The sequence below is a fragment of the Phalacrocorax carbo genome, chromosome 8 (assembly GCF_963921805.1).
Source record: "Phalacrocorax carbo chromosome 8, bPhaCar2.1, whole genome shotgun sequence".
In the NCBI taxonomy this organism is placed as follows: Eukaryota; Metazoa; Chordata; class Aves; order Suliformes; family Phalacrocoracidae; genus Phalacrocorax; species Phalacrocorax carbo.
The window spans coordinates 24,047,011-24,060,510 of NC_087520.1; the positions used below are offsets into that span (position 1 = coordinate 24,047,011).

General features: G+C 50.1%; 2 protein-coding genes across 2 annotated transcripts in view; both read right to left on the reverse strand.

Moving 5' to 3' along the window:
- ATP6V0D1 (ATPase H+ transporting V0 subunit d1) overlaps positions 1-11,203 on the reverse strand; it is a 36,255-nt gene extending 25,052 nt beyond the window's left edge. The window contains exons 1-2 of the mRNA XM_064459194.1: positions 11,016-11,203; positions 435-606 (exon numbers count right to left, since the gene is read on the reverse strand). Of these exons, the coding sequence (XP_064315264.1) occupies positions 435-606; positions 11,016-11,145 (302 nt within the window). The 5' untranslated portion in view covers positions 11,146-11,203. The remainder of the gene's footprint in view (positions 1-434; positions 607-11,015) is intronic.
- Positions 11,204-11,800: 597 nt separating this feature from the next.
- AGRP (agouti related neuropeptide) lies at positions 11,801-13,223 on the reverse strand. Its single transcript, XM_064458132.1, has 3 exons — positions 13,019-13,223; positions 12,634-12,728; positions 11,801-12,026 (listed from the first exon to the last, which is right to left on the reverse strand). The coding sequence occupies exons 1-3, from the start codon at positions 13,191-13,193 to the stop codon at positions 11,835-11,837; spliced, it is 462 nt and encodes a 153-aa protein (XP_064314202.1). The 5' UTR covers positions 13,194-13,223; the 3' UTR covers positions 11,801-11,834.
- Positions 13,224-13,500: the final 277 nt, after the last annotated feature.

The window sequence follows — 13,500 nt, forward strand, 5'->3', positions numbered from 1 at the left end:
ATCACAGCAGCCTGATGAAGGCTGATTGACCTCAGTGAGTCAAAACTAGAAGGCAACTGCTGTCATGCACATGCATGGCATGCATATGTTTTGCAGCAGGATCACTTTTAAAAGTCTCAGGAACATTTAACACATGGGACAAGCGTAAGTGACAGCTCCAATAGAGACTGAACCAATTCTGCAACAGAAGGCAGCTAAGGAGCTGTGCCAGTGAAGCATGCATACCCTGGGAGCAGAACTGCAGAACCCTTCAACAACATAGTCATACTGTGCTGCTGGGTGGAGACCTCCAGATACAACAAAACCAGTTTCATTCAAGAAGCTGCAGAAAACATAGGAACTACAGGGCTGAGTGTGGAAAACTGGCCTGAGAGCCCTCAAGTCTGGAAGAACACCAAGGTTTCAAACGCTGTTCACGAACAGCTGCCACTCACGTGATGAAGTCCAGAAAACTTGCTAGGGGCTCATATGCGTGGTTCCTCATGTGACGGAACTCCACCACCATCTTCTCCTTCAGCTTGTCGTCTATGACTGAGACAGTGAGTGGGGAGGCTTCATTGGCCAGGAAGTTCCCATAGTCTGTGCTCTGGAGGTGAAGTTTCAAGTCTGAAAAAGAAAGAATGATTCCACTCTACAGGGTTTGTGCTGGGTTTGGGGGTTTTGTGAGCATACCCAAGAAAGCTGGTGCTCAGCACTTCTCTAGGCATTCCCTTCTCCGAAAGATCACCTAGACAAAACCTATATGTTAAGTCATATGCTTGTATTTATGCTCAGTTTTATCATGGACAACCCAAATGCAGGAAGAGATTGGTGTTTCACTGTACCAGCCTCGCCTCATCTTAAAGAGGAAACTGTGACACTATCTTTGTAACTGAGCACACACATGTCCACCGTGCTTGATCAAGACGGAAGGTTGCTGATTTTCTAGGAAGTATTTGCTAGCAAACTTAAAAAAAAAAAAGAAACTAAACAACTTAGGTTTTTGGTCATGATTTCTTCAGAGAAGCCTGCAGCCAGAGCCCTTTTGGCTAAAGGAAGTGCCTATCTGTACCCACCAGCAAGTTTCCTCAGATACTAGCGGAAGCATCTGAAAAGCTTTCAAAGCCAAAAAGACACTAACAGCAACCTTGAAATTATACTGGTAAAGTAAGGTCAGGCACTAAGAGGTAGAGAGAGACTGGTGAAGAGGAAGGCCATTTAAATCCATCTTGTATGGCAGGCAACCTCTGCCCAGGATGGAGGAATATGCTCAGAAGCCTTCCCCTCCTCCAGTTTCAAGTAGAGGAAACCTTTGTTTCCTCCGTTACCCTTGCTACAGGTCAGGTGGCCAGCCAAGCTGCAGCCCTAACCAAGAAGCAACCACAACATGCTGAGCTCTGTCAAGATAAAAGGCCTATTTGAGCCAAAAGCATTTAAGTGTCGCTATGGAAAAACTGAATCCAGAACTGAGGAACGTCATATAATCCTGCTCCTCAAAGCTCTACTAGTTGCACTGGTACATAATGTTCACCTCCCTTCAGCTTCACCTCAGAGGGGCGGTTAGGCAAGCACCCTCCTAGGGATTCAAGACCTTTATGGGGAAAGGAATGTAGCTGGAAGAGTTTAGTCAAACCAGATGTGAACACACCATCCGGAGAACAAAAACCAGACATTTCTCCCTGGTTTCTTTGAAGCAGGAGCACTGAGGCTGCCTTTCCCTTCCACTGAACCGTACGAGTCCAGTGTTATGGCATGAACATCCACAGCACTGAGGTCAGAGCAAGGACTCAGCCTAGCTTGAGGAATTTGATCTTTTGACATTACAAGCTCAGTTTGGAGCCTGGTGTGGAGGATGCTCTCCAGCTTGTGCCTGTAGCTGGGTGTAAAGTCCAGTGCAATACTGTCCTCAGCCCAAGGGGTAGAAGGGTCAAATGGCTTTCAAGCTGACTTTAACTCTTCTGGGTATTTCTAAGGGGTTCTAGCAAAGATGTTTTTGAGCCAGCGCTTTTTAGGTATGAAGATGTTACCACTGCTAAGTCTCACAGGAAACAGGTGGTGGTTATGGGGGGGAAAGGCCAGAGACTTAAATAGTTGCTGTCATGTTTCTCAGCAGTTTATAGGAGAGTTTGGTGGTGCCCTTACTTCTAGTAAGGAGTCCAAAGAGAGCTACTTTCCCAACAACACGCATCACAGCTGACGCAAAACAAACTTAACCTAGATCTCTGCTCCCCAGACTATGCTGCAGCTATCCAGCTGTGTTTTGTTCTACCGAAACATTATCAACTTATACTCACACTTTCAAGGTGAGAAAACATCATCCAGATGACTCAAGACAGTGGAGTTTTCAGCATGACCCTTGTCAAAGTCAAACACTGGATCATGCCAAAATGATCAGAACACACCCCTCACCTCCATTCAGCCTGACCAGGATTGTTACTGATGATGGTAACTTCCTAAACCCTGCAAAAAGCCCAGCTCACAGGCAGCACCCTGCACGCAAAGAATTCTGTTATCTGCTTTGCAATTGCTTGATTTTTGAAAGCTAAGATATAGTTACAGAGAGGAAATCTACTGGAATTACACTGTAATAAGTTTCATTCATCCTTCTGAGAACTCTTGGAGGATGAGCTTTGGAGTCCGAATGGAAATTAAGTTCCACTGTCAGATTAGGGTTTTACTAGTTTGCTTTTAGTGGAGGCTGGAGAAAGCCCAGAGCAAAATTCAGCAGTTGCTCAATGAATGAGAGAAAAGGTCCCAGTAAGAGTATTGCACCAATAAAATCAGACTGCAGGGGAAGACACAGGGGACTTCCTGTCTTCCAGACTGCACCAGCTACATTTATATACCTCCTACATTCAGTTCTCTGTAATTGTGCAGAGCTCAAGAAAACTGAGCCTGCCCAAAAAGGCATGTGATGTTGTTTTGCAGCTATACAAGACCTTGGAGAGGAAGCAGTTATTGCGTATCCTACCATGTCTTAGTTCGGTAGCGAAGCTTCCAAAAACTTTTGGCTTGTTTCCTCAACTCCAACTCTGCTACAGCAAAACCATCAGTTCGTTTTGGTGTCACCATGACCTGCAACTCTGCTTTTACTTTTGAGGCTGCAAGAAGCCGCCCTGTTACTGGGTCACTTGATGCTAGTGACACAAAAAGTAGAGTTGGCTGTCAGGAGGTCAGAGCTGCATCGCATTTAGACCAGACACAAGCTGCACACTTGCAGCCTCTCCCTCAACAGCTCTGAGCAAGTTCCCAGAGCATGTTGTCCCACTCGACGAGGAGGCTGTCCCCCCAGCTCCACAGCACAAGAGCCAGCACAACATTATGTTGCAACTGGAATAAGAGCTATGTTTATGTAACACTTGGAATTAATATTTACGGAGAAGGCCAGCCACAAACTGCAGGAACTAAACTCTTCTGAATCTCTTAGCATCCAAGCAGACAGAACAGAACATGTTTTCCAAAAATTGGACCGGATTTATAAACCCTGACCCAACGCATCCCACGGCATACCAGCACCTTACACGAGCCTGTCCTCCTCCAGCTTCTGGGCCACTGAGTTTTTAATTGGGCTATTCACATGTCAGGCTTCTCAGTTAAGAGCTAATCCCGTGGTTTCACAAATCCGCTGCCAGAAGGGCTGTCCCAGTAGCACTGTGACTAGTAAGTGGACCCACTGCTGAGCAAGCCCCACACTCTCCAAAAGCTCAAGTTCCTGTTTCCTAATGCAAGTTCAGACCAAGCTGGAGTCGGCCTCTGGCAGCAACAGCAACACCTCAGCTGGGGCGGCTGCCCGAGGTCCTACATGCTACATATCGGTGAGGTGCTGGCTTTGAGTCTTCTGCCATGCCTCTTCCCCAGCTGCCTGCCAAAAGGGAGAGAGACCTGCACCTACAGCCCAGCACTCCTGATGAACTCCTCCAGATGCTGACTAACAGCAGCACGCAGCCTCAACCGAGCAATTGCTTTTGAGAAGTACGTTTGCCTGTTTCGGCATTTTTCCAAGCAGTTCACGCACTTTAAGAAACAGACCAAGCCAACATTTGGCGAGGGAGTGCTTGAATTACCATGCTCTTGTTCTCTCTCTCCTCCCCCGCAAAAGCTAGTAAATTATGGCCAGGTCACAGTTCCCAGAAAGCTGCCTCCTGCAACAGCCCAGCAACTTGTCAGAACGACAGCCTTTTTCTGCTGTGTATTCAAGCAGAGCAGCACTCGAGATTACCATGACACATACTTACAGCCAGCTCCTTTCAGCTCTCGGATGAGGCCCTCTAGTTTGATGCAACTGGCTGTACATGAGGCATAAACAAAACTGAAGCTTAATTCAACACAGTGCTGTGCCAACACCACACCTTGACATTTCAAATGACATTTTCTTGAGAGATTTCAGATACACAGGAATACTACTATCCTCTCCTGCTTTGCTTTGTCATAACAAGGAATCAAGCCATTACTCAGTCTTTCAGACATCTGTCAGTCAAAGCCTGTCCTGTAAACTCTGCTCAGACAGAGCAACCCATGACTCCACCAGCTCATACTTCCACCCCTTACTTCTTCAGCATCCTCCCATAATTGCACTGCAGAGCTCTGAATCAAGCTCGGGCTCAAGTGCTTCCTGGCAAGGACTGATTTGTCTTCTTGCACACAAGCACAGAATTAGCTTTCACAGCTTCCAAGCTAAACTGATGTTTTCACACAATTATCTGCTGTAACCCTGACATCTCACACCAAAGCACCTGGGCCTATCACTGCATATATAAAAATTAAAATATCATTTGCCATCTCCCAGGCCTGAAGCCGTGAAGTAGCTGAAGGATTACACAGCAGTCTGCAGATCAGCTACACTGCCCATGTCTCCCTTCAGAAGGCTGCAGTCGTTACCATTTGGCTTGTTGCTGTCTGTTTATAGTCAACTCAGACACTCCTGAAGCTGCTTCTCTGAAATCTCACCTGAGAAGCACCCAGAGACCCTTCATTCCTCACAGAATTCAAGACCTTTTCTGGGGCTGCACACCACCAGCAGTGATGTGCCATCTCTCCTCTGCTGTCAGGCAGCAAGTTCCTCTGGGCCACAGCTGGGCACAGAGAAGTGTCTTTGGTGCTTTTCCTCATCAGTTTCTCACCTCTAGCTCTTCACCTCTCTACCTGGGATGTCCACAGCACCAGACAGCAGCCTGTGTTTCTAGCCCAACCCTTCCTGAGGTTGAATTCACGCCCAGCACAGCCAGGTCTTGTTTCCTTTGGATTCCCTCAAACAGGTAGCCTTCTCCTGATCCTTCCAAAGGGTGAGGTAACCCCTCCTAATCTGCCTGAATCTTCAGTAAACTTCACCCCTGCATATCCTTCTCCCCCAACCCCTCACCAAAAGCAGACCACACTAAGTCACAGCTGTAACCTCAGAAGTCCAGCACACTAACAGGACATCAGCCCGGCACCTAGTGCAGCTGTTTAAGGAAGAGACAGCAAATCATCAGAAGCTAAGAGAAACAGGGCAGAAAGCAGTCTCACACTGCAGGAGCTGACAGCAGTGGAAAAACAACACGATGAAAGCACTGACAGGCTGCTGAGTGGTAGTACTTGCCAGGAAACCCAGACGCCATCATCTTCTAACGAGGGGCAGGACCCAAACAAGGCCTGAAGCTGCACTACTGCTGAGCAGCTGGCCTCAGCTGCTGCTTGAAGTTTAGCTAAGGGAAGCTACAAAGCAGGTCTCTGCCCTGTAAAGGAGGCCAGAACAAACAGCAAAGAGCCTCTGCTGAACCCTGCAGGAAGCCAGACCGCAGTATTTGTTTGCCACCATGATTTAGCAGGCCACAGAAGTGCCACCTTTCTTCCAATAAATAATGTTTTCCTTGAGCTTATTTTAACAGGACATATGATTAACCAGTCACAGCAAGTGGTTACGCTGGAGGATGCAGGACAAAGCACCAAGACTAGCAGAACAGCCTTTCAGCTACTGTTCTGTTGCTGCAAGAGCAGTCAGCACTCACAGGACAGGAATGATCTCACTATTCCCATATGCTCTACCTCACCTGGCAGGGACAGCTATCAGGGACAGGGCCCATTCTCCCACTGAGTCCCAGCAAGCAAGAGTCAGCTTTTCACAAAGGGCTCCTAGATGTCAGGAGACCGAGAGCATCATCATCATGCTTTTGAAAGGTCCCTACCACATTATGGCTTGGCTTCTACACCCACCAAGTTCAGGGTTCAGACTGAACCATTCTCAGAGTTCAAGATGGATCTAGGCATGGCCACACTTCAGGATCACCAAGTGGCCTTGCTTGGTTGTACAACAAAGGAGCTGCATAGAAAACGATCTATCCCATTCCCCCCACACCCAGCAGAACACCATGAGCTTCACCAAGGTGCCAAAAGCACTCTTAGAGGTAGTCTGTAGCTCCGGTACCAGGGCAACTTCTCTACACAAGAGAGGACATGTTGCCCATGTGGTTAAGCTAAAAGAAAAGCCCAGTCCAGCCTTTTGGGCCCAAATCCCAGGACCACAGTGATAAAATGGGAGAGAGAATGGTAGCACAGCCTCTCCCACTCTTCTCTCAGCAAAAGGAGATACAGCAAACACTCAGTATGTAACATCATAGAGCAAAGGCAGCCTCCCAGGGAGAAAAAAGAACCTTGGGACTATGAAAACAAAAGCGCACACAGCACTCAAAAGCCTGGTGCACAGAGGACACGCTTCCTGACATCCATTTGTTGGAGGCAAGAGCCCACAGCTCTGCTCAGGAAGGCCTTTGTTTCAGTGCAGCTAGGTGTCCTGTGGTTAGACAATGGGAAGACAGACACTTTTCACTACACAGTGGCTCAACTGTGTGCTCAGTGCACTTCAGTATTTCATCATCTCTCCTCTGCATGGAGAGAGAAGAGGAGAGACCGGGAGAGAAGAGGAGAGACCGGGAGAGAAGAGGAGAGACCGGGAGAGAAGAGGAGAGACCGGGAGAGAAGAGGAGAGACCGGGAGAGAAGAGGAGAGACCGGGAGAGAAGAGGAGAGACCGGGAGAGAAGAGGAGAGACCGGGAGAGAAGAGGAGAGACCGGGAGAGAAGAGGAGAGACCGGGAGAGAAGAGGAGAGACCGGGAGAGAAGAGGAGAGACCGGGAGAGAAGAGGAGAGACCGGGAGAGAAGAGGATTTCTTTAGACTGAAAAGGCATTTAGGACAGCAAGCTTTTAGCAACCCACTCCTGAGGTGACTGAAAGCAGCAATCCCCTTCTGGGGAAGGGCAGGGGCCATGCAGAGTGACCCTGGAAATACTCCGAGACTCAAGAAGAACCCACCAACCTGTCCAGTCATGGTTTATTCCACATCATCTAGCCCTGTATCAAGAGTTTAGTGCTCACTATGTATTGCTACAGATTAATTTGACAGAAAACAAAGCTCTGGCATGTGTGAGGGTACTGTTCTGGCAGACCACCATGCCCTCCAGCTGGTGTGGAGTCAGAGTCTAGGACAAGTGCGACCTACTTGCTTCAAGCTCTCCAATTTCACTGTTGACCCGCATGCTTCCTAGAAATAGAGGTCTGCAGACCAAAGTGAGAAGAGAGAGAACCATAGTCTTAGAAATCCTTTCTTTCTAAAAGAATTACATGTATTTGCTCCTCCTAGCCACCCTTCACCTCCCAGACACATCTTTGGTTACTCTGCTCTTCCCCAACCTGATGTGACATGACACCATTACCTTGGGGTTACGAGGACTGAAAAAGCAAGAGTTTTCATGGGACAAGTCCACAGCAGACTGATAAGCTGCAGGCTGAGGTGCACAAATAAAACATGACAGACCCCTGTGGGAGCATGAGACTAGTCCCACGCGCAGCTTAAGCCAAAGACAGGACAGATCTCACCCCTCCACGTGTACAACACTGTTTCTATAAGCCATGCAAGTACCCAGCTGAGCTGACTGCATGGACAGAAACACTAGCACCCACAGAGAGGTGGTGGTGGTAGTGGTAGAAACATGCAGCCTCTGGAAAGCCTCTCCAGAGGCCCACACTAGCAAGCTTGAGCCAACTACCTGCCACTTCTCAGCTGGCTATTTCACAGCCTCATTACCCAGCTAGAAGGTGACATGCTGCTGCTGGATTTCACCATGCCAATTACCTTTATCACACTGGCAGGTCAGAAAGAAATCTGTTTCCTATGCTGTTGCTGTGGAAGCAAGAGGAATATTAACAATAGGCTCATGAACACTGACTTGACAGAAATTCCTGTTTCTGGAGAAGATGCTTTTGTACATTTCCCAGGCTCCATATACTTTTTGCAGTATGGAGCACTGCAGACCAATAGTAAAGCCTGCTGATAACCTTCATTCAAGACCCAGACCAAACTCTGCTCCTTAAAAGCGGCACTACTGTCCAACTGCAACAACAGCTTTTTATTCTCCAGAGATGATACCAGACCTCTAAGAGGCTATCATGGCTTTTAGGAGCTGGAGATGGCTCACCATCCTTTTGACAGTAGAAATCTGAGTGATTCATAAGTTTGGTTATCCAAGACAGAGTTCACTTAAGAACAGATCCATGCTCACACCACTGAAGCAGAGGAGAGCAGCTCCAAGTCCTCCACTGACACCCTGCGTCAGAAGCAGGAACTGGCTGCAACAGAGGACCAAGCAGGTTCCAAGCCATATCCAGCACAGCTGAACAGCACACAAGGACCTCTGGCTGAGACACAACAAAAGCATCAGGACTTGTGGAGATGAAGAGATTAAACTTATTATTGCTGAGGGTTTCAAGAGAAAGCCTAAGCCAAAACAGCTCTCACACCCTCCCCTCAATCCTCATCAAGTTTTCCTGCCAGCTTCTTAAGGTAGCTCAGGAGCCCACTTGATCACAGAGAACGTATTTGGCTATTTCTGGCTCATCAAGAACCAAGAGCTTGAATCAACTTACTTTGTGATCAGGCAAGCAGAGGCAACAGAGGATCACGCAGAAAAGCATGATCTCCTTCCAGTAGCACTAAGCCGTCAGCCCAAGTCCTGAATTCAATTCCTTCGTGCTTCCAGACCAATCCAAGCACACAAGAGGGAGCAGCATTTCAGACCTGGAAGTACAATGTCTTCCAAGCAATGCCAATACCAGTGACCAGCCAGATACCCAATTCCCAGGACCAGCCCCAAAACAGCCTTGGTCCTGCAGGATTTCTCCACAGCCAAAGTGATCATTTGCTTCAGGACCAGAACTAAATGCAGAGCCAGACTCACGTGCAATAGGCAACAGCAAAGACAAAACAGAAACGGTAGAGAAGAATGTATGAGTATTTTATGCCTAGGTACTTATTTTGGCTGCTAATAAGCTAGCCACTGCCTGGATATAGTGCAGACAAGCACCTGGGAGAGAAAGAACACATGCTAAAAGTCTGTGGAGCACATAAAACAGGTACTGAAATCAGAAGTAAAGTAATGGAGGAAATAAACGGTCTGATCACAGACCTATATAAGCGATCAAGAGCAACATTCCTTTGAAGGAAAAGGAAAGCATGCTCCAAAGTGAGAGTATGCTACAGGAGCCTAAACAGGGGCATGGAAAGCCAAGTGGAAGAGGAATGAGACCAGCAGTGAACTTGGAACAGCCTTCAAGCTCTGAATGAAGCTTAACAAGGAGCACAGCAGCAGCAGCCACCACCAGAAAGCTATCAGGAATGGGACAGTAACAATACCAAGACAAACATATGGGACTCCAAACTGATTCATTCCAAATGCAGAAAACACTGCTCCAAGGGAGAGCAAAGTTTACACAACTTATTTTAGAAGGCAAGGAGGGGAGAAAAAAAAGAGAAGCTAAAAATACAGAAAGACTACAAAGAGGAATTTAACTGCAGGGAAGGCGATAAAGTGATAGTTTCGGCCATGCCGAGGCTTCTGATGAGAAAGAGAGCATGAATACCCCCTGCCGCCCTCTTTCAGGCCCTGTCCTCCATAGCAAGAATGACAGACGCTGCTGCAAGCAAAGAGCTGAAAAAAAGTCTGTCTGAAAAGGGGCTTCTGTCCTAAGTAAAAATATCCTGGTTATTTTTAAGGTAGAGACTGAGGCACATAACAGTACTCCATCCCCATTCTGTCATTTAATGTTTGCATGAGCAACTCCAGGTAACTTGCAGCCAGGGTTCAGCTGGCCAAGGATCCCTCTAGATAGACAATATGAATTTCAATTGCTCAGCAATAATCATCAGGATAAAGCTGATGCTTAACTAGTATTTTTAAAAGAAAGAACAATTCAATAATTATAGTCTTGTTGATCAAAACAACAGACATCTCTGGATACATGTGTTTCTAGCCTACTTTCAACAGAGACCTGGTTTTGATCTTTGTGACCTGTGATCCACATTCCACACACCAATGAGTGAAAAACTGTTAAGCAGGTCACTGATACAGAGAAACAGTTTAACACTGACTAATTAGCCTTGAAAGAGAACTCAAGATTACAGGCGAAGGGTAATTCACTGGTGAATTTACTAAGGTCTGCACCGGATATTTTCCACTAGCAATCTTTCAGTAACAGCAGGTACTTTCCTAGATGACCAAAGACTGATCACGGGTACCAGGGATTAAGTCAGATTACCCCAATAATCTGAATTCTGACCTTAAGGAGGTTTCCTGCACTGCCTGCCACTTAAGAAGGGAAAGCACAAAACAAGACTGCTCAGCAAAGCCTGACAAGCCCACCAGGCTCCACACAACCGCAGGACATGCACCACAGCTATACGGCCACCTCCAGAAAGCACTGGGAGCTCAGGCTTCCTTAAACCGCCGTATCAGCTACTGCAAATCACACGGCCAGGCTGACCGGGAAACTGAGTCATCTGAGCTCGGAAAGAGCCGCCGAAGGGGAGGACCAACTGCCTGCTCAGCCGAGGGGTACTAAGGGGACAGTGCCTCAAAAACGCCGCTGTCGGCTTTTTTCCCCACTGCCACGCAGCCCCTCGCCTCCCCACCCTCACGCCAGCCGAGCTGTCCCCCCAGCCCGCCGGCCGGGCCTTCCCCTCAGTGAGGGGGGTGTCCCCGCCCGCCTCAGACCCCGCCGCCACTCACCCTCCAGGCTCTCACACTGCACCAGGTTCACATAGTCACCTTGCCGCAGTACCCCCGCTTTAAACCCGCGCACCAACCCTTCCAGGTAACCGTTATCCACGTTAAAATACAGCTCAGGGAAAGACGACATGGCGGCCACCAACAAGACGGGAGAACTACCCCGACGCCTCACGTGACCCGCCCGGCGCTCACGTGACGGGGGCGCGAGCATGGCCCCGCCCCCGTCCCGGCAGGCACTGCGAGGGCGGGAGGCGCCGGGGGAGGCGGCGGCGGGGGGTGGCGGGGCTGCTGGCGGGTTTGGGGGCTTTTCACCACCTCCGCGGACGCGTTTTGTCCCTTGTGGCTTGTGAGTTAGTGCTGGTGGAGAAGGCGATGCTTTGTGCCGCCTGTGTCAATACAGCGGGTACCCCCTTGGTCACTGATTCCGTGGGGCTGACAGCTCACAGGTGTAAAGCACCCTGGGCTGCCGCGATACTGACAGGAGGAGAACGCAAGTAAAGCTCCCAGCACAGCCAAAATATCACCTCCTGGGGCACCCCTCCTGCTGAGAGACCACTCATCTAGCCAGGAGCTGCTCTGCAGAAAAAAAAAATCTCATTTTGTTTACACAGAGGCGCCCTGGACTCGTGGCTGTGTGGACAGGGTGCCCACCTGGGTGCGGGTACTGCCATCTTGCTACTGCCCTTCTCCGAGACGCCGAGGAAAGGCATTGAACCGTTCCCACTCAGCAATGGCTTTTGCAAATGGCTGGTTTATTAGAGCTGCAGAGGAGGAGGTGACACGCGTGGGCAAGGAGCAGGCAGCCCTGTGGCACAGGCACTAGTTCTTGCCGCAGGGGAAACTGGTGCTGATTTTCCTGCAGTAGCAAAAAGCGTTGAAGAAGCGGCAGTAGCAGGTGGCGCAGGGGTCGCAGCAGGGGACCTGATGCCCGAGGCAGGACTCCAGGAGGCGGACACAGCGGCGGGGGGAGCGCTCTTCTCGTCCCGCAGCTTGCAGTTCTGTGGATGATGCCTGCCGGAGAGAGAGGAGGAAGAGGAGGGAAAAAATTGGTGCTGGACCACTGTGCCAGCAATAAAGAACTGCATGGGAGAGAGCCAAGAGTGGCTGCTGAAGCCTGCCACCACCAGCAGCAGAGAGCTCTGTCATGCTCAACTCTGGGCTCAGACTGTAGGAAATCTGGGCTCTCTGTGGGCAACACTGCCTCATCCACCATGTCTCAAGGCCTTGATGCACACATTTATTTTGAAGCACAGACTTGACTTTAGTGAAGGGTGCCGTGCTTTCTGCCCAAACAGAGGTGCTGGGCTCAAAGCCAGGCAGGACATGGCACTGCCTGGTGAGTTCCTGCTCTGCAGAGGCTTCCTGGACTGCATTTGAGGTGAATTAAAGAGATAGCAGGCGTGCAGGCTTGGACCACCCTCCTCTGAGTGCCAGAGCCCTTTGCAGCTCGTCCCAGCCCTGGCTGCTCCCCAGCAGACGACAAATAGATACTCCCTTCCCAGGCAGCACCATGTTGGGCTCCAAACCACCCCTGGTCCCCGGGGCACAGAGCAGGCTGCTGTGGCCCCAGGCCACCCCACTCCTTGGGGTGTCTGCAAGAAAGCTCAAGGAGCGTTACCTGTGGTTCCAGCATGCCACCTCTCTGCACCAGATCACCGTCAGCTTCTTGGACCGCCAGGGCCATCTGCTCAAACCCCAGCTTGGGGAGAGCTCCTGCGAGATACAGAGGGGCTGGACAAGGAGGCTGCTGGGGGTCTGCTCTGATTCTGCTCCCCATGGTCCTGTGTCCCTTCCAAAAAAAGCCCCCCCACTCCCTGCAGGTGTCACGGCAGCAGGAGGCAGGAGGCTGCTCTCACAGTGATAGGAGAAGCTGCACTGCTTTAAGGGGATCCCCTGCATCTAACCTCGGGCGTGGGGTCCCCACTTCTATTTTGGGGGCCCTGGGCATGCCAGTGAGCAGCTAGTGGGGGGCAGCAGGTGGGCAGGGGGATCGCAGGACTCACCCGCTGGCTCCGCAGAGACCTCCTTGAATTTCCGTAGGAGGCTGGAGTAGCGGGCTCTGTCTGTCCCCTCCGGCCCACCACGCACCTTCTGCAGGTGGCCGTGGCCAAGGTCGGTGGTGAGGATGGCCTGGGTCCCCTGCAGCAGCCCGCAGCACAGCAGCAGCACGTTCAGCATGGTCCTAGGGAGACAGCCTGCGCAGAGGGGTCCTGGCCAGCGTCAGCCTGGCCTGGCCCCCTCCTCCACCCCACTGCCGTCACCCACGAGCAGCACCACATCAATGAGGAACAGCCTCTGCCAAGTCAGCTGCCACGCTGGGCTGTTTGCTCTCTTGGAATTGAGAGCCTTTCTTGGGTCACTGCACACCTGGGAGCTTCAAGTCAACTCTCCAGAGCTAACACACGTGCCGTGGGGCACCCCACATACAGGCACATTCATGATCTGACTGCAGAGGAGTTTGAGCAGCAGAGGATGGACTGAGACT